A 26,993-nucleotide genomic window follows, 5' to 3' on the forward strand; every position below is an offset into this window, starting at 1 on the left:
GCCCTAACCCTTAAACTAACCACCATCAACAACACGTTAGACCAGCTACCTGCCCTAACCCTTAAACTAACCACCATCAACAACACGTTAGACCAGCTACCTGCCCTAACCCTTAAACTAACCACCATCAACAACACGTTAGACCAGCTACCTGCCCTAACCCTTAAACTAACCACCATCAACAACACATTAGACCAGCTACCTGCCCTAACCCTTAAACTAACCACCATCAACAACAACACGTTAGACCAGCTACCTGCCCTAACCCTTAAACTAACCACCATCAACAACACGTTAGACCAGCTACCTGCCCTAACCCTTAAACTAACCACCATCAACAACACGTTAGACCAGCTACCTGCCCTAACCCTTAAACTAACCACCATCAACAACACGTTAGACCAGCTACCTGCCCTAACCCTTAAACTAACCACCATCAACAACACATTAGACCAGCTACCTGCCCTAACCCTTAAACTAACCACCATCAACAACACGTTAGACCAGCTACCTGCCCTAACCCTTAAACTAACCACCATCAACAACAACACGTTAGACCAGCTACCTAACCTAACCCTTAAACTAACCACCATCAACAACAACACGTTAGACCAGCTACCTGCCCTAACCCTTAAACTAACCACCATCAACAACAACATGTTAGACCAGCTACCTTCCCTAACCCTTAAACTAACCACCATCAACAACAACACGTTAGACCAGCTACCTGCCCTAACCCTTAAACTAACCATCATCAACAACATGTTAGACCAGCTACCTGCCCTAACCCTTAAACTAACCACCATCAACAACAACACGTTAGACCAGCTACCTGCCCTAACCCTTAAACTAACCACCATCAACAACATGTTAGACCAGCTACCTGCCCTAACCTTAAACTAACCACCATCAACAACAACACGTTAGACCAGCTACCTGCCCTAACCCTTAAACTAACCACCATCAACAACACGTTAGACCAGCTACCTGCCCTAACCCTTAAACTAACCACCATCAACAACACGTTAGACCAGCTACCTGCCCTAACCCTTAAACTAACCACCATCAACAACAACACGTTAGACCAGCTACCTAACCTAACCCTTAAACTAACCACCATCAACAACAACACGTTAGACCAGCTACCTGCCCTAACCCTTAAACTAACCACCATCAACAACAACATGTTAGACCAGCTACCTGCCCTAACCCTTAAACTAACCACCATCAACAACAACACGTTAGACCAGCTACCTGCCCTAACCCTTAAACTAACCATCATCAACAACATGTTAGACCAGCTACCTGCCCTAACCCTTAAACTAACCACCATCAACAACAACACGTTAGACCAGCTACCTGCCCTAACCCTTAAACTAACCACCATCAACAACAACACGTTAGACCAGCTACCTGCCCTAACCCTTAAACCAACCACCATCAACAACAAGTTAGACCAGCTACCTGCCCTAACCCTTAAACTAACCACCATCAACAACACGTTAGACCAGCTACCTGCCCTAACCCTTAAACTAACCAACAACAACACGTTAGACCAGCTACCTGCCCTAACTCTTAAACTAACCACCATCAACAACAACACGTTAGACCAGCTACCTGCCCTAACCCTTAAACTAACCACCATCAACAACATGTTAGACCAGCTACCTGCCCTAACCCTTAAACTAACCACCATCAACAACACGTTAGACCAGCTACCTGCCCTAACCCTTAAACTAACCACCATCAACAACATGTTAGACCAGCTACCTGCCCTAACCCTTAAACTAACCACCATCAACAACAACACGTTAGACCAGCTACCTGCCCTAACCCTTAAACTAACCACCATCAACAACACGTTAGACCAGCTACCTGCCCTAACCCTTAAACTAACCACCATCAACAACAACACGTTATACCAGCTACCTGCCCTAACCCTTAAACTAACCACCATCAACAACACGTTAGACCAGCTACCTGCCCTAACCCTTAAACTAACCACCGTCAACAACAACACGTTAGACCAGCTACCTAACCTAACCCTTAAACTAACTACCATCAACAACAACACGTTAGACCAGCTACCTGCCCTAACCCTTAAACTAACCACCATCAACAACAACACGTTAGACCAGCTACCTGCCCTAACCCTTAAACCAACCACCATCAACAACAAGTTAGACCAGCTACCTGCCCTAACCCTTAAACTAACCACCATCAACAACACGTTAGACCAGCTACCTGCCCTAACCCTTAAACTAACCAACAACAACACGTTAGACCAGCTACCTGCCCTAACTCTTAAACTAACCACCATCAACAACAACACGTTAGACCAGCTACCTGCCCTAACCCTTAAACTAACCACCATCAACAACATGTTAGACCAGCTACCTGCCCTAACCCTTAAACTAACCACCATCAACAACACGTTAGACCAGCTACCTGCCCTAACCCTTAAACTAACCACCATCAACAACATGTTAGACCAGCTACCTGCCCTAACCCTTAAACTAACCACCATCAACAACAACACGTTAGACCAGCTACCTGCCCTAACCCTTAAACTAACCACCATCAACAACACGTTAGACCAGCTACCTGCCCTAACCCTTAAACTAACCACCATCAACAACAACACGTTATACCAGCTACCTGCCCTAACCCTTAAACTAACCACCATCAACAACACGTTAGACCAGCTACCTGCCCTAACCCTTAAACTAACCACCATCAACAACAACACGTTAGACCAGCTACCTGCCCTAACCCTTAAACTAACCACCATCAACAACATGTTAGACCAGCTACCTGCCCTAACCCTTAAACTAACCACCATCAACAACAACACGTTAGACCAGCTACCTGCCCTAACCCTTAAACTAACCACCATCAACAACACGTTAGACCAGCTACCTGCCCTAACCCTTAAACTAACCACCATCAACAACACGTTAGACCAGCTACCTGCCCTAACCCTTAAACTAACCACCATCAACAACACGTTAGACCAGCTACCTGCCCTAACCCTTAAACTAACCACCATCAACAACACGTTAGACCAGCTACCTGCCCTAACCCTTAAACTAACCACCATCAACAACAACACGTTAGACCAGCTACCTAACCTAACCCTTAAACTAACCACCATCAACAACAACACGTTAGACCAGCTACCTGCCCTAACCCTTAAACTAACCACCATCAACAACAACATGTTAGACCAGCTACCTGCCCTAACCCTTAAACTAACCACCATCAACAACAACACGTTAGACCAGCTACCTGCCCTAACCCTTAAACTAACCACCATCAACAACACGTTAGACCAGCTACCTGCCATAACCCTTAAACTAACCACCATCAACAACACGTTAGACCAGCTACCTGCCCTAAACCTTAAACTAACCACCATCAACAACAACACGTTAGACCAGCTACCTGCCCTAACCCTTAAACTAACCACCATCAACAACACGTTAGACCAGCTACCTGCCCTAACCCTTAAACTAACCAACAACAACACGTTAGACCAGCTACCTGCCCTAACCCTTAAACTAACCACCATCAACAACACGTTAGACCAGCTACCTGCCCTAAACCTTAAACTAACCACCATCAACAACACGTTAGACCAGCTACCTGCCCTAACCCTTAAACTAACCACCATCAACAACATGTTAGACCAGCTACCTGCCCTAACCCTTAAACTAACCACCATCAACAACACGTTAGACCAGCTACCTGCCCTAACCATTAAACTAACCACCATCAACAACATGTTAGACCAGCTACCTGCCCTAACCCTTAAACTAACCACCATCAACAACACATTAGACCAGCTACCTGCCCTAACCCTTAAACTAACCACCATCAACAACAAGTTAGACCAGCTACCTGCCCTAACTCTTAAACTAACCACCATCAACAACAAGTTAGACCAGCTACCTGCCCTAACCCTTAAACTAACCACCATCAACAACAAGTTAGACCAGCTACCTGCCCTAACCCTTAAACTAACCACCATCAACAACACGTTAGACCAGCTACCTGCCCTAACCCTTAAACTAACCACCATCAACAACATGTTAGACCAGCTACCTGCCCTAACCCTTAAACTAACCACCATCAACAACAACACGTTAGACCAGCTACCTGCCCTAACCCTTAAACTAACCACCATCAACAACACGTTAGACCAGCTACCTGCCCTAACCCTTAAACTAACTACCATCAACAACATGTTAGACCAGCTACCTGCCCTAACCCTTAAACTAACCACCATCAACAACACGTTAGACCAGCTACCTGCCCTAACCCTTAAACTAACCACCATCAACAACACGTTAGACCAGCTACCTGCCCTAACCCTTAAACTAACCACCATCAACAACAACACGTTAGACCAGCTACCTGCCCTAACCCTTAAACTAACCACCATCAACAACAACACGTTAGACCAGCTACCTGCCCTAACCCTTAAACTAACCACCATCAACAACAACACGTTAGACCAGCTACCTGCCCTAACCCTTAAACTAACCACCATCAACAACACGTTGATAGACCTGTCTGTTTCTACTCTCTGTCTCTGTCTGTTTCTACTCTCTGTCTCTGTCTGTTTCTACTCTCTCTGTATGTTTCTACTCTCTCTCTGTCTGTTTCTACTCTCTCTCTGTCTGTTTCTACCCTCTCTCTGTCTGTTTCTACTCTCTCTCTGTCTGTTTCTACCCTCTCTCTGTCTGTTTCTACTCTCTCTCTGTCTGTTTCTACTCTCTCTCTGTCTGTTTCTACTCTCTCTTTGTCTGCTTCTTCTCTCTCTCTGTGTGTCGCTGTCTCTCTCTCGCTCTCTCTCTATATGTATGTCTGTGTGTCAGTCACTTGGAGCTGGCGTTCCATTGGCAGATCATGCAGCCCAACTTGCAGACCCTCCTCCCTGGGGAGATCCCTGACCCCGCCCACATCCAGTACCACTTGGCCAATGACGACGTGTTCTACGTCAGCCCCGCCTCCGGCCTGCTAACCCCCCTACAGGACCATGAGTTCCTCCTTACATACCAGCCCCAGCAGGTAACCTCTGACCTCTAACCCGACTGGACCATGAGTAGCTGTAGGGTGTGATTCACTAGGTGCATCAGTGTAGTAAAAGTTGATGTGTTTTATCCAGTTGATGGACTACCACCGTGTGTGTCACCTGGTAGTGAGGGACGTCCCAGAGCTGCCCAGAGAGGATGAACCTCTGGACACCGCCCCCAAGGTGAACGATGTGATTGTCATGGAGATAGAGGTCAAAGGGTTGACACAGGCCTACCAGGTCCTGTTGGAGCCTTACTCTATTCATATCCCTGGAGAGGTGTTCATAGGCACCACCATCCGCAGGAGCTTCAAGGTAATCAGTTATGATAGTACATCAATGAGATACTTTATGTTTACCCAGTGGGCAAATTGGCCAAGTGAAGCGCTTACATCCAAATTGGCCAAGTGAAGCGCTTACGTCCAAAATGGCCAAGTAAAGCGCTTACGTCCAAATTGGCCAAGTGACGCGCTTACGTCCAAATTGGCCAAGTGAAGCGCTTACGTCCAAATTGGCCAAGTGACGCGCTTACATCCAAATTGGCCAAGTGACGCGCTTACGTCCTAATTTGGCCAAGTGAAGCACTTACGTCCAAATAGGGCAAGTGACGCGCTTACGTCCAAAAGCATTTGGTGAACTGGTGATGTCTTTGCCCACAGGGTAAGTACAGTAGTCTATGTTCTCTTCTCCAAACCACCATGGTACCAGTAGTCTCTGATGGTCTGTTCTCTTCTCCAGACCACCATGGTACCAGTAGTCTCTGATGGTCTGTTCTCTTCTAAAGACCACCGTGGTACCAGTAGTCTCTGATGGTCTGTTTTCTTCTCCAGACCACCATGGTGTCAGTAGTCTATGTTCTCTTCTCCAGACCACCATGGTACCAGTAGTCTCTGATGGTCTGTTCTCTTCTCCAGACCACCATGGTGTCAGTAGTCTTTGTTCTCTTCTCCAGACCACCATGGTGTCAGTAGTCTTTGTTCTCTTCTCCAGACCACCATGGTGTCAGTAGTCTCTGATGGTCTGTTCTCCAGACCACCATGGTACCAGTAGTCTTTGTCTCTTCAGATGTGGAACAACAGCAGATCCAGAATCGCCTTCCTTTGGGAGAGGAGTGGTGACTGTCACATCATGGAGGTGGAGCCCCCTGCTGGGGAAATAGGTACACATCATGGTCACACACAGATAGATAGAGGCCAATGAATAAATAACATATGTATATATATATATATATTTATTTCCTTTATTATTTCCCCCTAACGCTACCACCCATCCCCTAATTGGAGTAAACAAATGAACAACAACACCTGGGCGTATATTTCCAGCTTATCCATACTGTATACATTTAACACACAGTCTATTTATTTAGTCCCCATCCTTCCAGCTTATCCATACTGTATACATTTAATACACAGTCTATATATTTAGTCCACATCCTTCAGCTCCACTCAACCCCTCCCATCTATCTCTGAAAACCATCCAGTTTTTATTTCTATTTGCCATATATTTTTCAACTGTGCTGTCTGTGATGTTTCACAAAAGTTCTGAAATATGTTATCTACATAAGTATTCAGACCCTTTGCTATGAGACTTGAAATTGAAGTCAGGTGCATCCTGTTTCCATTGATCATCCTTGAGCTGTTTCTACAACTTGATTGGAGTCCACCTGTGGTAAATTCAATTGACTGGACATGATTTGGAAAGGCACACACCTGCATATATAAGGTCCCACAGTTGACAGTGCATGTCAGAGCAAAAACCAAGCCATGAGGTCGAAGGAATTGTCCGTAAAGCTCAGAGACAAGATTGTGTCGAGGCACAGATCTGGGGAAGGGTACCAAAAAATGTCTGCAGCATTGAAGGTCCCCAAGAACACAGTAGCCTCCATCATACTTAAATGGAAGAAGTTTGGATCCACCAAGACTCTTCCTAGAGCTGGCCGCCCAGCCAAACTGAGCAATTGGGGAAGAAGGGCCTTGATCAATGGTCACTCTGACTAACAGAGCTCCAGAGTTCCTCTGTGGAAATGGGAGAACCTTCCAGAAGGATAACCATCTCTGCGGCACCACCAATCAGGTCTTTATGGTAGAGTGACCAGACGGAAGCCACTCCTCAGTAAAAGGCACAACAGCCCGCTTGGAGTTTACCAATAGGCACCTAAAGGACTCTCAGACTATGAGAAACAAGATTCTCTGGTCTGATTAAACCAAGATTGAATTCTTTGGCCTGAACACCAAGCATCACATCTTGAGGAAACCTGGCACCATCCCTACGGTGAAGCACGGTGGTGGCATTATCATGCTGTGAGGTTGTTTTTCAGCAGCAGGGACTGGGAGACTAGTCAGGACCAAAGGAAAGATGAACGGAGCAAAGTACAGAGAGATCCTTGATGAAAACCTGCTCCAGAGCTCTGACTGGGGCGAAGGTTCACCTTCCAACAAGACAACGAACCTAAGCACACAGCCAAGACAATGCAGGAGTGGCTTCAGGACAAGTCTCTGAATGTCCTTGAGTGGCCCAGCCAGAGCCCAGACTTGAACCCGATCAAAGATCTCAAGAGAGACCTGAAAATAGCTGTGCAGCAATGCTCCCCATCCAACCCTGATAGGATCTGCAGAGAAGAATGGTAGAAACTCCCCAAATACAGGTGTGCCAAGCTTGTCGTGTCATACCCAAGAAGACTCTATGCTGTAATTGCTGCCTAAGGTGCTTCAACAAAGTACTGAGTAAATGAAACTGGTATGCTTTTTCATTTATCACAATTTTCTTTAGCCAATTTTGGTCGTTAATGCAGGGCTGGATTTGGATACAAAAAGATTTCCCAAGCTTTAAACATCCCAAGGAGCACTGTGCAAGCGATAATATTGAAATGGAAGGAGTATCAGACCACTGCAAATCTACCAAGACCTGGCCGTCCCTCTAAACTTTCAGCTCATACAAGGAGAAGACTGATCAGAGATGCAGCCAAGAGGCCCATGATCACTCTGGATGAACTGCAGAGATCTACAGCTGAGGTGGGAGACTCTGTCCATAGGACAACAATCAGTCGTATATTGCACAAATTTGGCCTTTATGGAAGAGTGGCAAGAAGAAAGACATTTCTTAAAGATATCCATAAAAAGTGTTGTTTAAAGTTTGCCACAAGCCACATGGGAGACACACCAAACATGTGGAAGAAGGTGCTCTGGTCAGATGAAACCAAAATTGAACTTTTTGGCAACAATGCAAAACGTTATGTTTGGCGTAAAAGCAACACAGCTCATCACCCTGACCACATCATCCCCACTGTCAAACATGGTGGTGGCAGCATCATGGTTTGGGCCTGCTTTTCTTCAGCAGGGACAGGGAAGATGGTTAAAATTGATGGGAAGATGGATGGAGCCAAATACAGGACCATTCTGGAAGAAAACCTGATGGAGTCTGCAAAAGACCTGAGACTGGGACGGAGATTTGTCTTCCAACAAGACAATGATCCAAAACAAAGCAAAAACTACAATGGAATGGTTCAAAAATAAACATATCCAGGTGTTAGAATGGCCAAGTCAAAGTCCAGACCTGAAATCAATCGAGAATCTGTGGAAAGAACTGAAAACTGCTGTTCACAAATGCTCTCCATCCAACCTCACTGAGCTCGAGCTGTTTTGCAAGGAGGAATGGGAAAAAATGTCAGTCTCTCGATGTGCAAAACTGATAGAGACATACCCCAAGCGACTTACAGCTGTAATCGCAGCAAAAGGTGGCGCTACAAAGTATTAACTTAAGGGGGCTGAATAATTTTGCACGCCCAATTTTTCAGTTTTTGATTTGTTAAAAAATTTTGAAATATCCAATAAATGTCGTTCCACTTCATGATTGTGTCCCACTTGTTGTTGATTCTTCACAAAAAAATACAGTTTTATATCTTTATGTTTGAAGCCTGAAATGTGGCGAAAGGTCGCAAAGTTCAAGGGGGCCGAATACTTTCGTAAGGCACTGTACTTTGTGCATGACACAAGTCATTTTTCCAACCATCGTTAACAGACAGATTATTTCACTTAATCACAATATTTACTGTATCACAATTCCAGTGGGTCAGAAGTTTACATACACTACATTGACTGCGCCTTTAAACAGCTTGGAAAATTCACTAAAATGATGTCATGGCTTTAGGAGCTTCTGATAGGCTAATTGACATCATTTGAGTCAATTGGAGGCGTACCTCTGGATATATTTCAAGGCCTACCTTCAAATCAGTGCCTCTTTCGTTGACATCATGGGAAAATCAAAAGAAATCAGCCAAGAACTCAATAAAAAAATTGTAGACCTCATCCTTGGGAACAATTTAAACGCTCATCTGTACAAACAATAGTACGCAAGTATAAACACCATGGGACCACGCAGCCGTCATACCGCTCAGGAAGGGTCTCCTAGAGATGAACTTACTTTGGTGTGAAAGTGCAAATCAATCCCAGAACAACAACAAAGGACCTTGGAAACAGGTAGAAAAGTATCTATATCCACAGTAAAACGAGTCGTTATAACCTGAAAGTCTGCTCAGCAAGGAATAAGCCATTGCTCCAAAACCGCCATAAAAAATCCAGACTACGGTTTGCAACCGCACATGGGGACAAAGATTGTACTTTTTGGAGAAATGTCCTCTGGTCTGATGAAACAAAAATAGAACTGTTTGGCCATAATGACCATTGTTATGTTTAGAGGAAAAAGGGGGAGGCTGGCAAGCCGAAGAACACCATCCCAACCGTGAAGCACGGGGGTGGCAGCATCATGTTGTGGGGGTGCTTTGCTGCAGGAGGGACTGGTGCACTTCACAAAATAGATGGCATCATGAGGTAGGAAAATTATGTGGATATATTGAAGCAACATCTTAAGATGTTGCTGCCTAAGGTGCTTCAACAAAGTACTGAGTAAATGAAACTGGTATGCTTTTTCATTTATCACAATTTTCTTTAGCCAATTTTGGTCGTTAATGCAGGGCTGGATTTGGATACAAAAAGATTTCCCAAGCTTTAAACATCCCAAGGAGCACTGTGCAAGCGATAATATTGAAATGGAAGGAGTATCAGACCACTGCAAATCTACCAAGACCTGGCCGTCCCTCTAAACTTTCAGCTCATACAAGGAGAAGACTGATCAGAGATGCAGCCAAGAGGCCCATGATCACTCTGGATGAACTGCAGAGATCTACAGCTGAGGTGGGAGACTCTGTCCATAGGACAACAATCAGTCGTATATTGCACAAATTTGGCCTTTATGGAAGAGTGGCAAGAAGAAAGACATTTCTTAAAGATATCCATAAAAAGTGTTGTTTAAAGTTTGCCACAAGCCACATGGGAGACACACCAAACATGTGGAAGAAGGTGCTCTGGTCAGATGAAACCAAAATTGAACTTTTTGGCAACAATGCAAAACGTTATGTTTGGCGTAAAAGCAACACAGCTCATCACCCTGACCACATCATCCCCACTGTCAAACATGGTGGTGGCAGCATCATGGTTTGGGCCTGCTTTTCTTCAGCAGGGACAGGGAAGATGGTTAAAATTGATGGGAAGATGGATGGAGCCAAATACAGGACCATTCTGGAAGAAAACCTGATGGAGTCTGCAAAAGACCTGAGACTGGGACGGAGATTTGTCTTCCAACAAGACAATGATCCAAAACAAAGCAAAAACTACAATGGAATGGTTCAAAAATAAACATATCCAGGTGTTAGAATGGCCAAGTCAAAGTCCAGACCTGAAATCAATCGAGAATCTGTGGAAAGAACTGAAAACTGCTGTTCACAAATGCTCTCCATCCAACCTCACTGAGCTCGAGCTGTTTTGCAAGGAGGAATGGGAAAAAATGTCAGTCTCTCGATGTGCAAAACTGATAGAGACATACCCCAAGCGACTTACAGCTGTAATCGCAGCAAAAGGTGGCGCTACAAAGTATTAACTTAAGGGGGCTGAATAATTTTGCACGCCCAATTTTTCAGTTTTTGATTTGTTAAAAAATTTTGAAATATCCAATAAATGTCGTTCCACTTCATGATTGTGTCCCACTTGTTGTTGATTCTTCACAAAAAAATACAGTTTTATATCTTTATGTTTGAAGCCTGAAATGTGGCGAAAGGTCGCAAAGTTCAAGGGGGCCGAATACTTTCGTAAGGCACTGTACTTTGTGCATGACACAAGTCATTTTTCCAACCATCGTTAACAGACAGATTATTTCACTTAATCACAATATTTACTGTATCACAATTCCAGTGGGTCAGAAGTTTACATACACTACATTGACTGCGCCTTTAAACAGCTTGGAAAATTCACTAAAATGATGTCATGGCTTTAGGAGCTTCTGATAGGCTAATTGACATCATTTGAGTCAATTGGAGGCGTACCTCTGGATATATTTCAAGGCCTACCTTCAAATCAGTGCCTCTTTCGTTGACATCATGGGAAAATCAAAAGAAATCAGCCAAGAACTCAATAAAAAAATTGTAGACCTCATCCTTGGGAACAATTTAAACGCTCATCTGTACAAACAATAGTACGCAAGTATAAACACCATGGGACCACGCAGCCGTCATACCGCTCAGGAAGGGTCTCCTAGAGATGAACTTACTTTGGTGTGAAAGTGCAAATCAATCCCAGAACAACAACAAAGGACCTTGGAAACAGGTAGAAAAGTATCTATATCCACAGTAAAACGAGTCGTTATAACCTGAAAGTCTGCTCAGCAAGGAATAAGCCATTGCTCCAAAACCGCCATAAAAAATCCAGACTACGGTTTGCAACCGCACATGGGGACAAAGATTGTACTTTTTGGAGAAATGTCCTCTGGTCTGATGAAACAAAAATAGAACTGTTTGGCCATAATGACCATTGTTATGTTTAGAGGAAAAAGGGGGAGGCTGGCAAGCCGAAGAACACCATCCCAACCGTGAAGCACGGGGGTGGCAGCATCATGTTGTGGGGGTGCTTTGCTGCAGGAGGGACTGGTGCACTTCACAAAATAGATGGCATCATGAGGTAGGAAAATTATGTGGATATATTGAAGCAACATCTTAAGACATCAGTCAGGAAGTTAAAGCTTGGTTTCAAATGGGTCTTCCAAATGGACAATGACCCCAAGCATACTTCCATTGTTGTGGCAAAATGCCTTTAGGACAGCAAAGTCAAAGTATTGGAGTGGCCATCACAAAGCCCTGACCTCAATCCTATAGAACATTTGTGGGCAGAACTGAAAAAGTGTGTGCGAGCAAGGAGGCCTACAAACCTGACTCAGTTTGGCCACTAGAGGCCTCTACCATTCTCTATGAGGTCATGGCATAGAGGTGGAGGACCCTGCTGGGGAAATAGGAACATGCCATGGTCACATCATAGAGGTGGAGGCCCCTGCTGGGGAAATAGGAACATGTCATGGTCACATCATAGAGGTGGAGCCCCCTGCTGGGGAAATAGGTACATGCCATTGTCACATCATAGAGGTGGAGCCCCTTGCTGGGGAAATAGGTACATGACATGATTCAGCCAGACTGTTTATAAGAGATGAACATGAATTATACATTTCAAGACATTTAGCAGAGGTGCAGCAGAACTCTGTAGCTTTAGTAGACTGACTGATTAATGTGTCTAGTAGACTGGTCGGTTGACTGACTAGTTAGTAGACTGTTCAGTTGACTGACTGGTTAGTAGACTGGTCAGTTGACTGACTGACTGGTTAGTAGATTTATGTTGACTGACTGGTTAGTAGACTGGTCTCTTGACTGACTGATTTGTAGACTGGTCTGTTGGCTGACTGGTTAGTAGACTGGTCTGTTAGCTGACTGGTTATTAGACTGGTCTCTTGACTGACTGGTTAGTAGATTGGTCTCTTGACTGACTGGTTAGTAGACAGTCTCTTGACTGACTGGTTGGTAGACTTGTCTGTTGACTGACTGGTTAGTAGACTGGTCTGTTGGCAGACCCGTTAGTAGACTGGCCTGTTGGCTGACTGGTTAGTAGGCTGGTCTGTTGACTGACTGGGTAGTAGACTGGTCTGTTGACTGACTGGTTAGTACACTGGCTAGTAACCTGCTGTTTACTGACTGGTTAGTAGACTGGTCTGTTGGCTGACTGACTGGTTAGTAGACTGGGCTGTTGACTGACTGACTGGTTAGTAGACTGGTCTGTTGGCTGACTGACTGGTTAGTAGACTGGGCTGTTGACTGACTGACTGGTTAGTAGACTGGGCTGTTGACTGACTGACTGGTTAGTAGACTGGGCTGTTGACTGACTGACTGGTTAGTAGACTGGGCTGTTGACTGACTGACTGGTTAGTAGACTGGGCTGTTGACTGACTGACTGGTTAGTAGACTGGGCTGTTGACTGACTGACTGGTTAGTAGACTGGGCTGTTGACTGACTGACTGGTTAGTAGACTGGGCTGTTGACTGACTGACTGGTTAGTAGACTGGGCTGTTGACTGACTGACTGGTTAGTAGACTGGGCTGTTGACTGACTGACTGGTTAGTAGACTGGGCTGTTGACTGACTGACTGGTTAGTAGACTGGGCTGTTGACTGACTGACTGGTTAGTAGACTGGGCTGTTGACTGACAGGTTAATAAAGCTAATCTGAAAACAAGACTCCCTAAATTCTATCAGCATATCGATTGTGCAACCAGGGCTGGTAAAACCCTAGATCATTGTTATTCTAACTTCCGCGACGCATATAAGGCCCTCCCCTGCCCTCCTTTCTGAAAAGCTGACCACGACTCCATTTTGTTGCTTCCAGCCTACAGACAGAAACTAAAACAAGAAGCTCCCGCGCTCAGGTCTGTTCAACGCTGGTCCGACCAATCTGATTCCACACTTCAAGACTGCTTCGATCACGTGGACTGGGATATTTTCCTCATTGCGTCCAACAACAACATTGAGGAATACGCTGATTCTGTGAGTTCATTAGAAAGTGCATCGGGCGATGTCGTACCCACAGCAACTATTAAAACATTCCCAAACCATAGTGGAGTTTGGAGTGTGACTGTTTGAGGTTGTGGACAGGTGTCTTTTATACTGATAACAAGTTCAAACAGGTGCCATTAATACAGGTAACGAGTGGAGGAGAGAGGAGCCTCTTGAAGAAGTTGTTACAGGTCTGTGAGAGCCAGAAATCTTGCTTGTTTGTAGGTGACCAAATACTTATTTTTCACCATAATTTGCAAATAAATTCATAAAAGATCCTACAATGTGATTTTCTGGATTTCTTTTTCTCATTTTGTCTGTCATAGTTGAAGGGTACCTATGATGAAAATTACAGGCCTCTCTCATCTTTTTAAGTGGGAGAACTTGCACAATTGGTGTCTGACTAAATACTTTTTTGCCCCACTGTACATGTATCACTAGCCACTTTAAACTATGCCACTTTGTTTACATACTCATCTCATATGTATATACTGTACTCGATACCATCTACTGCATCTTGCCTATGCCGTTCTTTGCCATCACTCATTCATATATCTTTATGTACATATTCTTTATCCCTCTACACTTGTGTGTATAAGGTAGTAGTTGTAGAATTGTTAGGTTAGACTACTCGTTGGTTATTACTGCATTGTCGGAACTAGAAGAACAAGCATTTCGCTACACTCGCATTAACATCTGCTAACCATGTGACCAATAACATCTGCTAACCATGTGTATGTGACCATTAACATTTGATAACCATGTGACAAATACAATTCGATTTAATAGAATGCTCTGTTGACTGACTAGTGGTTAGTAAACTGATCTGTTGTCTGACTGGTTGACTGTGTGTTTGTGGTCCAGAGATGAACGAGTGTTTTGACCTGGAGCTGGTTCTGACCGGAGGGCGACCAGGTGCGGTCATATCCAGACTGCTGTGTCATGTTCAGCACCATCACCAACCTGTTGCTCTGGTCATACAGGTCACCTTCAAGGTGAGAGAGACTCATATCATAGCTGTCTAAACGGCATCATCCGCTGAGTTAGTCATTTTCAGACAGACTCATATCATAGCTGTCTAAACGGCATCATCCGCTGAGTTAGTCATTCTCAGAGAGACTCATATCATAGCTGTCTAAACGGCATCATCCGCTGAGTTAGTCATTCTCAGAGAGACTCATATCATAGCTGTCTAAACAGTATCATCCGCTGAGTTAGTCATTCTCAGAGAGACTCATATCATAGCTGTCTAAACGGCATCATCCGCTGAGCTAGTCTCAGAGAGACTCATATCATAGCTGTCTAAACAGTATCATCCGCTGAGTTAGTCATTCTCAGAGAGACTCATATCATAGCTGTCTAAACGGCGTCATCCGCTGAGGTAGTCATTCTCAGAGAGACTCATATCATAGCTGTCTAAACGGCATCATCCGCTGAGGTAGTCATTCTCAGAGAGACTCATATCATAGCTGTCTAAACGGCGTCATCCGCAAAGGTAGTCATTCTCAGAGAGACTCATCATAGCTGTCTAAACGGCGTCATCCGCTGAGGTAGTCTCAGAGAGACTCATATCATAGCTGTCTAAACGGCGTCATCCGCTGAGATAGTCTCAGAGAGACTCATATCATAGCTGTCTAAATGGTGTCATCCGCTGAGCTAGTCATTCTCAGAGAGACTCATATCATAGCTGTCTAAACGGCATCATCCGCTGAGTTAGTCATTCTCAGAGAGACTCATATCATAGCTGTCTAAACGGCGTCATCCGCTGAGGTAGTCTCAGAGAGACTCATATCATAGCTGTCTAAACGGCGTCATCCGCTGAGCTAGTCATTCTCAGAGAGACTCATATCATAGCTGTCTAAACGGTGTCATCCGCTGAGTTAGTCATTCTCAGAGAGACTCATATCATAGCTGTCTAAACGGCGTCATCCGCTGAGTTAGTCATTCTCAGAGAGACTCATATCATAGCTGTCTAAACGGCGTCATCCGCTGAGCTAGTCATTCTCAGAGAGACTCATATCATAGCGGTCTAAACGGCATCATCCGCTGAGGTAGTCATTCTCAGAGAGACTCATATCATAGCTGTCTAAACGGCGTCATCCGCTGAGGTAGTCATTCTCAGAGAGACTCATATCATAGCTGTCTAAACGGCGTCATCCGCTGAGGTAGTCATTCTCAGAGAGACTCATATCATAGCTGTCTAAACGGCATCATCCGCTGAGGTAGTCTCAGAGAGACTCATATCATAGCTGTCTAAACGGCATCATCCGCTGAGGTAGTCATTCTCAGAGAGACTCATATCATAGCTGTCTAAATGGCGTCATCCGCTGAGCTAGTCATTCTCAGAGAGACTCATATCATAGCTGTCTAAACGGCATCATCCGCTGAGTTAGTCATTCTCAGAGAGACTCATATCATAGCTGTCTAAACGGCGTCATCCGCTGAGGTAGTCTCAGAGAGACTCATATCATAGCTGTCTAAACGGCGTCATCCGCTGAGCTAGTCATTCTCAGAGAGACTCATATCATAGCTGTCTAAACGGCATCATCCGCTGAGGTAGTCATTCTCAGAGAGACTCATATCATAGTTGTCTAAACGGCGTCATCCGCTGAGCTAGTCATTCTCATAGAGACTCATATCATAGCGGTCTAAACGGCATCATCCGCTGAGGTAGTCATTCTCAGAGAGACTCATATCATAGCTGTCTAAACGGCGTCATCCGCTGAGGTAGTCATTCTCAGAGAGACTCATATCATAGCTGTCTAAACGGCGTCATCCGCTGGGGTAGTCATTCTCAGAGAGACTCATATCATAGCTGTCTAAACGGCATCATCCGCTGAGGTAGTCATTCTCAGAGAGACTCATATCATAGCTGTCTAAACAGTATCATCCGCTGAGGTAGTCATTCTCAGAGAGACTCATATCATAGCTGTCTAAACGGCATCATCCGCTGAGGTAGTCATTCTCAGAGAGACTCATATCATAGCTGTCTAAACGGCGTCATCCGCTGAGCTAGTCATTCTCAGAGAGACTCATATCATAGCTGTCTAAACGGCATCATCCGCTGAGGTAGTCATTCTCAGAGAGACTCATATCATAGCTGTCTAAACGGTGTCATCCGCTGAGTTAGTCATTCTCAGAGAGACTCATATCATAGCTGTCTAAACGGCGTCATCCGCTGAGTTAGTCATTCTCAGAGAGACTCATATCATAGCTGTCTAAACGGCGTCATCCGCTGAGCTAGTCATTCTCAGAGAGACTCATATCATAGCGGTCTAAACGGCATCATCCGCTGAGGTAGTCATTCTCAGAGAGACTCATATCATAGCTGTCTAAACGGCGTCATCCGCTGAGGTAGTCTCAGAGAGACTCATATCATAGCTGTCTAAACGGCATCATCCGCTGAGCTAGTCATTCTCAGAGAGACTCATATCATAGCTGTCTAAACGGCATCATCCGCTGAGGTAGTCATTCTCAGAGAGACTCATATCATAGCTGTCTAAACGGCGTCATCCGCTGAGGTAGTCATTCTCAGAGAGACTCATATCATAGCTGTCTAAACGGCGTCATCCGCTGAGCTAGTCATTCTCATAGAGACTCATATCATAGCGGTCTAAACGGCATCATCCGCTGAGGTAGTCATTCTCAGAGAGACTCATATCATAGCTGTCTAAACGGCGTCATCCGCTGAGGTAGTCATTCTCAGAGAGACTCATATCATAGCTGTCTAAATGGCGTCATCCGCTGAGCTAGTCATTCTCAGAGAGACTCATATCATAGCTGTCTAAACGGCATCATCTGCTGAGTTAGTCATTCTCAGAGAGACTCATATCATAGCTGTCTAAACGGCGTCATCCGCTGAGGTAGTCTCAGAGAGACTCATATCATAGCTGTCTAAACGGCGTCATCCGCTGAGCTAGTCATTCTCAGAGAGACTCATATCATAGCTGTCTAAACGGCGTCATCCGCTGAGTTAGTCATTCTCAGAGAGACTCATATCATAGCTGTCTAAACGGCGTCATCCGCTGAGCTAGTCATTCTCAGAGAGACTCATATCATAGCTGTCTAAACAGTATCATCCGCTGAGGTAGTCATTCTCAGAGAGACTCATATCATAGCTGTCTAAACGGCGTCATCCGCTGAGGTAGTCATTCTCAGAGAGACTCATATCATAGCTGTCTAAACGGCGTCATCCGCTGAGCTAGTCATTCTCATAGAGACTCATATCATAGCGGTCTAAACGGCATCATCCGCTGAGGTAGTCATTCTCAGAGAGACTCATATCATAGCTGTCTAAACGGCGTCATCCGCTGAGGTAGTCATTCTCAGAGAGACTCATATCATAGCTGTCTAAACGGCGTCATCCGCTGGGGTAGTCATTCTCAGAGAGACTCATATCATAGCTGTCTAAACGGCATCATCCGCTGAGGTAGTCATTCTCAGAGAGACTCATATCATAGCTGTCTAAACAGTATCATCCGCTGAGGTAGTCATTCTCAGAGAGACTCATATCATAGCTGTCTAAACGGCATCATCCGCTGAGGTAGTCATTCTCAGAGAGACTCATATCATAGCTGTCTAAACGGCGTCATCCGCTGAGCTAGTCATTCTCAGAGAGACTCATATCATAGCTGTCTAAACGGCATCATCCGCTGAGGTAGTCATTCTCAGAGAGACTCATATCATAGCTGTCTAAACGGTGTCATCCGCTGAGTTAGTCATTCTCAGAGAGACTCATATCATAGCTGTCTAAACGGCGTCATCCGCTGAGTTAGTCATTCTCAGAGAGACTCATATCATAGCTGTCTAAACGGCGTCATCCGCTGAGCTAGTCATTCTCAGAGAGACTCATATCATAGCGGTCTAAACGGCATCATCCGCTGAGGTAGTCATTCTCAGAGAGACTCATATCATAGCTGTCTAAACGGCGTCATCCGCTGAGGTAGTCTCAGAGAGACTCATATCATAGCTGTCTAAACGGCGTCATCCGCTGAGCTAGTCATTCTCAGAGAGACTCATATCATAGCTGTCTAAACGGCATCATCCGCTGAGGTAGTCATTCTCAGAGAGACTCATATCATAGCTGTCTAAACGGCGTCATCCGCTGAGGTAGTCATTCTCAGAGAGACTCATATCATAGCTGTCTAAACGGCATCATCCGCTGAGGTAGTCTCAGAGAGACTCATATCATAGCTGTCTAAACGGCATCATCCGCTGAGGTAGTCATTCTCAGAGAGACTCATATCATAGCTGTCTAAATGGCGTCATCCGCTGAGCTAGTCATTCTCAGAGAGACTCATATCATAGCTGTCTAAACGGCATCATCCGCTGAGTTAGTCATTCTCAGAGAGACTCATATCATAGCTGTCTAAACGGCGTCATCCGCTGAGGTAGTCTCAGAGAGACTCATATCATAGCTGTCTAAACGGCGTCATCCGCTGAGCTAGTCATTCTCAGAGAGACTCATATCATAGCTGTCTAAACGGCATCATCCGCTGAGGTAGTCATTCTCAGAGAGACTCATATCATAGTTGTCTAAACGGCGTCATCCGCTGAGCTAGTCATTCTCATAGAGACTCATATCATAGCGGTCTAAACGGCATCATCCGCTGAGGTAGTCATTCTCAGAGAGACTCATATCATAGCTGTCTAAACGGCGTCATCCGCTGAGGTAGTCATTCTCAGAGAGACTCATATCATAGCTGTCTAAACGGCGTCATCCGCTGGGGTAGTCATTCTCAGAGAGACTCATATCATAGCTGTCTAAACGGCATCATCCGCTGAGGTAGTCATTCTCAGAGAGACTCATATCATAGCTGTCTAAACAGTATCATCCGCTGAGGTAGTCATTCTCAGAGAGACTCATATCATAGCTGTCTAAACGGCATCATCCGCTGAGGTAGTCATTCTCAGAGAGACTCATATCATAGCTGTCTAAACGGCGTCATCCGCTGAGCTAGTCATTCTCAGAGAGACTCATATCATAGCTGTCTAAACGGCATCATCCGCTGAGGTAGTCATTCTCAGAGAGACTCATATCATAGCTGTCTAAACGGTGTCATCCGCTGAGTTAGTCATTCTCAGAGAGACTCATATCATAGCTGTCTAAACGGCGTCATCCGCTGAGTTAGTCATTCTCAGAGAGACTCATATCATAGCTGTCTAAACGGCGTCATCCGCTGAGCTAGTCATTCTCAGAGAGACTCATATCATAGCGGTCTAAACGGCATCATCCGCTGAGGTAGTCATTCTCAGAGAGACTCATATCATAGCTGTCTAAACGGCGTCATCCGCTGAGGTAGTCTCAGAGAGACTCATATCATAGCTGTCTAAACGGCATCATCCGCTGAGCTAGTCATTCTCAGAGAGACTCATATCATAGCTGTCTAAACGGCATCATCCGCTGAGGTAGTCATTCTCAGAGAGACTCATATCATAGCTGTCTAAACGGCGTCATCCGCTGAGGTAGTCATTCTCAGAGAGACTCATATCATAGCTGTCTAAACGGCGTCATCCGCTGAGCTAGTCATTCTCATAGAGACTCATATCATAGCGGTCTAAACGGCATCATCCGCTGAGGTAGTCATTCTCAGAGAGACTCATATCATAGCTGTCTAAACGGCGTCATCCGCTGAGGTAGTCATTCTCAGAGAGACTCATATCATAGCTGTCTAAATGGCGTCATCCGCTGAGCTAGTCATTCTCAGAGAGACTCATATCATAGCTGTCTAAACGGCATCATCTGCTGAGTTAGTCATTCTCAGAGAGACTCATATCATAGCTGTCTAAACGGCGTCATCCGCTGAGGTAGTCTCAGAGAGACTCATATCATAGCTGTCTAAACGGCGTCATCCGCTGAGCTAGTCATTCTCAGAGAGACTCATATCATAGCTGTCTAAACGGCGTCATCCGCTGAGTTAGTCATTCTCAGAGAGACTCATATCATAGCTGTCTAAACGGCGTCATCCGCTGAGCTAGTCATTCTCAGAGAGACTCATATCATAGCTGTCTAAACAGTATCATCCGCTGAGGTAGTCATTCTCAGAGAGACTCATATCATAGCTGTCTAAACGGCGTCATCCGCTGAGGTAGTCATTCTCAGAGAGACTCATATCATAGCTGTCTAAACGGCGTCATCCGCTGAGCTAGTCATTCTCATAGAGACTCATATCATAGCGGTCTAAACGGCATCATCCGCTGAGGTAGTCATTCTCAGAGAGACTCATATCATAGCTGTCTAAACGGCGTCATCCGCTGAGGTAGTCATTCTCAGAGAGACTCATATCATAGCTGTCTAAACGGCGTCATCCGCTGGGGTAGTCATTCTCAGAGAGACTCATATCATAGCTGTCTAAACGGCATCATCCGCTGAGGTAGTCATTCTCAGAGAGACTCATATCATAGCTGTCTAAACAGTATCATCCGCTGAGGTAGTCATTCTCAGAGAGACTCATATCATAGCTGTCTAAACGGCATCATCCGCTGAGGTAGTCATTCTCAGAGAGACTCATATCATAGCTGTCTAAACGGCGTCATCCGCTGAGCTAGTCATTCTCAGAGAGACTCATATCATAGCTGTCTAAACGGCATCATCCGCTGAGGTAGTCATTCTCAGAGAGACTCATATCATAGCTGTCTAAACGGTGTCATCCGCTGAGTTAGTCATTCTCAGAGAGACTCATATCATAGCTGTCTAAACGGCGTCATCCGCTGAGTTAGTCATTCTCAGAGAGACTCATATCATAGCTGTCTAAACGGCGTCATCCGCTGAGCTAGTCATTCTCAGAGAGACTCATATCATAGCGGTCTAAACGGCATCATCCGCTGAGGTAGTCATTCTCAGAGAGACTCATATCATAGCTGTCTAAACGGCGTCATCCGCTGAGGTAGTCTCAGAGAGACTCATATCATAGCTGTCTAAACGGCGTCATCCGCTGAGCTAGTCATTCTCAGAGAGACTCATATCATAGCTGTCTAAACGGCATCATCCGCTGAGGTAGTCATTCTCAGAGAGACTCATATCATAGCTGTCTAAACGGCGTCATCCGCTGAGGTAGTCATTCTCAGAGAGACTCATATCATAGCTGTCTAAACGGCGTCATCCGCTGAGCTAGTCATTCTCATAGAGACTCATATCATAGCGGTCTAAACGGCATCATCCGCTGAGGTAGTCATTCTCAGAGAGACTCATATCATAGCTGTCTAAACGGCGTCATCCGCTGAGGTAGTCATTCTCAGAGAGACTCATATCATAGCTGTCTAAATGGCGTCATCCGCTGAGCTAGTCATTCTCAGAGAGACTCATATCATAGCTGTCTAAACGGCATCATCTGCTGAGTTAGTCATTCTCAGAGAGACTCATATCATAGCTGTCTAAACGGCGTCATCCGCTGAGGTAGTCTCAGAGAGACTCATATCATAGCTGTCTAAACGGCGTCATCCGCTGAGCTAGTCATTCTCAGAGAGACTCATATCATAGCTGTCTAAACGGCGTCATCCGCTGAGTTAGTCATTCTCAGAGAGACTCATATCATAGCTGTCTAAACGGCGTCATCCGCTGAGCTAGTCATTCTCAGAGAGACTCATATCATAGCTGTCTAAACAGTATCATCCGCTGAGGTAGTCATTCTCAGAGAGACTCATATCATAGCTGTCTAAACGGCGTCATCCGCTGAGGTAGTCATTCTCAGAGAGACTCATATCATAGCTGTCTAAACGGCATCATCCGCTGAGTTAGTCATTCTCAGAGAGACTCATATCATAGCTGTCTAAACGGCTTCATCCGCTGTGGTAGTCTCAGAGAGACTCATATCATAGCTGTCTAAACGGCGTCATCCGCTGAGCTAGTCATTCTCAGAGAGACTCATATCATAGCGGTCTAAACGGCATCATCCGCTGAGGTAGTCATTCTCAGAGAGACTCATATCATAGCTGTCTAAACGGCGTCATCCGCTGAGGTAGTCATTCTCAGAGAGACTCATATCATAGCTGTCTAAACGGCTTCATCCGCTGAGGTAGTCATTCTCAGAGAGACTCATATCATAGCTGTCTAAACGGCATCATCCGCTGAGCTAGTCTCAGAGAGACTCATATCATAGCTGTCTAAACGGCATCATCCGCTGAGGTAGTCATTCTCAGAGAGACTCATATCATAGCTGTCTAAACGGCATCATCCGCTGAGTTAGTCATTCTCAGAGAGACTCATATCATAGCTGTCTAAACGGCGTCATCCGCTGAGGTAGTCTCAGAGAGACTCATATCATAGCTGTCTAAACGGCGTCATCCGCTGAGGTAGTCTCCGAGAGACTCATATCATAGCTGTTTAAACGGCGTCATCCGCTGAGCTAGTCATTCTCAGAGAGACTCATATCATAGCTGTCTAAACGGCATCATCCGCTGAGGTAGTCATTCTCAGAGAGACTCATATCATAGCTGTCTAAACGGCGTCATCCGCTGAGGTAGTCATTCTCAGAGAGACTCATATCATAGCTGTCTAAACGGCGTCATCCGCTGAGCTAGTCATTCTCAGAGAGACTCATATCATAGCTGTCTAAACGGCGTCATCCGCTGAGTTAGTCATTCTCAGAGAGACTCATATCATAGCTGTCTAAACGGCGTCATCCGCTGAGTTAGTCATTCTCAGAGAGACTCATATCATAGCTGTCTAAACGGCGTCATCCGCTGAGCTAGTCATTCTCAGAGAGACTCATATCATAGCTGTCTAAACAGTATCATCCGCTGAGGTAGTCATTCTCAGAGAGACTCATATCATAGCTGTCTAAACGGCGTCATCCGCTGAGGTAGTCATTCTCAGAGAGACTCATATCATAGCTGTCTAAACGGCGTCATCCGCTGAGCTAGTCATTCTCAGAGAGACTCATATCATAGCTGTCTAAACGGCGTCATCCGCTGAGTTAGTCATTCTCAGAGAGACTCATATCATAGCTGTCTAAACGGCATCATCCGCTGAGGTAGTCATTCTCAGAGAGACTCATATCATAGCTGTCTAAACGGTGTCATCCGCTGAGTTAGTCATTCTCAGAGAGACTCATATCATAGCTGTCTAAACGGCGTCATCCGCTGAGTTAGTCATTCTCAGAGAGACTCATATCATAGCTGTCTAAACGGCGTCATCCGCTGAGTTAGTCATTCTCAGAGAGACTCATATCATAGCTGTCTAAACGGCGTCATCCGCTGAGCTAGTCATTCTCAGAGAGACTCATATCATAGCTGTCTAAACGGCATCATCCGCTGAGCTAGTCTCAGAGAGACTCATATCATAGCTGTCTAAACGACATCATCCGCTGAGGTAATCATTCTCAGAGAGACTCATATCATAGCTGTCTAAACGGCGTCATCCGCTGAGGTAGTCATTCTCAGAGAGACTCATATCATAGCTGTCTAAACGGCGTCATCCGCTGAGGTAGTCATTCTAAACACGAGATTTGATTGGAGAGTATTACCTGACAGTTAAACATTCTGAAAAGTATTGTATAGTGCTCTACCAGTACAACAGACGTATCCTTCATCTTTGTGTAACCTCGCCAACTCTACCTCCTCCGGTGTGTGTTGGTGTGTTCCAGGGTCCGCAGGTGTCTGTGAGTGTTCCCAGTCTTGACCTAGGTCTAATGCAGCTAGGTGACCAGACCCAGGCCACCATGGTCCTCACCAACACCACTCATCTAGAGGCCTTCTGGAGCCTGGGGCCAGAGAAGGCAGAGAGGACAGACAGTCTGGAGTCTGGGAAGGCAGAGAGGACAGACAGTCTGGAGTCTGGGAAGGCAGAGAGGACAGACAGTCTGGAGTCTGGGAAGGCAGAGAGGACATACAGCCACCACACACAGGTAAACACACTAACAAGTGAGTTAAAGGTAAGTTAAAGTAAAACACTGAAATATCACACATACTGTAATATTGAGGTATTGCCTCTGGTCGCCCTGGTAAGTGTTTTACAACAGTTTGTCTGTTTGTACTGAGACCTGATAGTCCCATTGTTGTCCTCTGTTGGTGTTTGTATTCTTCTCCTGTGTTGCTAGATCACAGTGCAGCCGTGTAAAGGAGTGCTGCCCTCTCTGGCCTCCTGCAGTGTAGACATCCTCTTCAGACCCCTGTTCTGTCAACACTTTGACACCGTGCTTGAGCTGGCTGTGGAGAATGGCCAAGGATGGTGAGGATTTCACCTATGCCTTCAACACTAATTGTACCAATAGGAAATCAATTTATTAGCTAGCAAGATCTATATCTGTGAATCAGCAACCTCTAACTGTACTGGTTCTGTCTCCAGTCACCTCTAACTGTACTGGTTCTGTCTCCAGTCTCCAGACACCTCTAACTGTACTGGTCCTGTCTCCAGTCACCTCTAACTGTACTGGTTCTGTCTCCAGACACCTCTAACTGTACTGGTTCTGTCTCCAGTCACCTCTAACTGTACTGGTTCTGTCTCCAGTCTCCAGACACCTCTAACTGTACTGGTCCTGTCTCCAGCCACCTCTAACTGTACTGGTTCTGTCTCCAGTCTCCAGACACCTCTAACTGTACTGGTCCTGTCTCCAGTCACCTCTAACTGTACTGGTTCTGTCTCCAGTCACCTCTAACTGTACTGGTTCTGTCTCCAGTCTCCAGACACCTCTAACTGTACTGGTCCTGTCTCCAGTCACCTCTAACTGTACTGGTTCTGTCTCCAGTCTCCAGACACCTCTAACTGTACTGGTCCTGTCTCCAGTCACCTCTAACTGTACTGGTTCTGTCTCCAGTCTCCAGACACCTCTAACTGTAATGGTCCTGTCTCCAGACACCTCTAACTGTAATGGTCCTGTCTCCAGACACCTCTAACTGTACTGGTCCTGTCTCCAGACACCTCTAACTGTACTGGCCCTGTCTTCTGTAACTGTACTGGTCCTGTCTCCAGTCACCTCTAACTGTACTGGTCCTGTCTCCAGTCACCTCTAACTGTACTGGTCCTGTCTCCAGTCACCTGTAACTGTACTGGTTCTGTCTCCAGTCACCTCTAACTGTACTGGTCCTGTCTCCAGTCACCTGTAACTGTACTGTTTCTGTCTCCAGTCACCTGTACTGGTTCTGTCTCCAGTCACCTCTAACTGTACTGGTTCTGTCTCCAGTCACCTGTAACTGTACTGGTCCTGTCTCCAGTCACCTGTACTGGTCCTGTTTCCAGTCACCTCTAACTGTACTGTTTCTGTCTCCAGTCACCTCTAACTGTACTGGTCCTGTCTCCAGTCACCTCTAACTGAACTGGTTCTGTCTCCTGTCTCCAGTCACCTGTACTGGTCCTGTCTCCAGTCACCTCTAACTGTACTGGTTCTGTCTCCAGTCACCTGTACTGGTCCTGTCTCCAGTCACCTGTAACTGTACTGGTTCTGTCTCCAGTCACGTCTAACTGTACTGGTCCTGTCTCCAGTCACCTCTAACTGTACTGGTCCTGTCTCCAGTCACCTCTAACTGTACTGGTCCTGTCTCCAGTCACCTCTAACTGTACTGGTTCTGTCTCCAGTCACCTCTAACTGTACTGGTCCTGTCTCCAGCCACCTCTAACTGTACTGGTTCTGTCTCCAGTCACCTCTAACTGTACTGGCCCTGTCTCCTCTAACTGTACTGGTCCTGTCTCCTCTAACTGTACTGGCCCTGTCTCCTCTAACTGTACTGGTCCTGTCTCCTCTAACTGTACTGGCCCTGTCTCCTCTAACTGTACTGGTCCTGTCTCCTCTAACTGTACTGGTCCTGTCTCCTCTAACTGTACTGGTCCTGTCTCCAGTCACCTCTAACTGTACTGGTTCTGTCTCCAGTCTCCAGACACCTCTAACTGTAATGGTCCTGTCTCCAGTCACCTCTAACTGTACTGGTCCTGTCTCCAGTCACCTCTAACTGTACTGGTCCTGTCTCCAGACACCTGTAACTGTACTGGTCCTGTCTCCAGTCACCTCTAACTGTACTGGTTCTGTCTCCTGTCTCCAGTCACCTGTACTGGTTCTGTCTCCAGTCAC

At 45.6% G+C, this 26,993-nt stretch overlaps 1 protein-coding gene across 1 annotated transcript in view; it reads left to right on the forward strand.

The window, feature by feature from the left end:
- dlec1 (DLEC1 cilia and flagella associated protein) overlaps positions 1 to 26,993 on the forward strand; it is a 120,178-nt gene that overhangs the window by 37,234 nt on the left and 55,951 nt on the right. The window contains exons 15-20 of the mRNA XM_031796922.1: positions 4,881 to 5,073; positions 5,171 to 5,392; positions 6,143 to 6,236; positions 14,857 to 14,987; positions 24,576 to 24,836; positions 25,029 to 25,159. Of these exons, the coding sequence (XP_031652782.1) occupies positions 4,881 to 5,073; positions 5,171 to 5,392; positions 6,143 to 6,236; positions 14,857 to 14,987; positions 24,576 to 24,836; positions 25,029 to 25,159 (1,032 nt within the window). The remainder of the gene's footprint in view (positions 1 to 4,880; positions 5,074 to 5,170; positions 5,393 to 6,142; positions 6,237 to 14,856; positions 14,988 to 24,575; positions 24,837 to 25,028; positions 25,160 to 26,993) is intronic.

Source organism: Oncorhynchus kisutch, linkage group LG18 (genome assembly GCF_002021735.2).
Source record: "Oncorhynchus kisutch isolate 150728-3 linkage group LG18, Okis_V2, whole genome shotgun sequence".
NCBI lineage: Eukaryota > Metazoa > Chordata > Actinopteri > Salmoniformes > Salmonidae > Oncorhynchus > Oncorhynchus kisutch.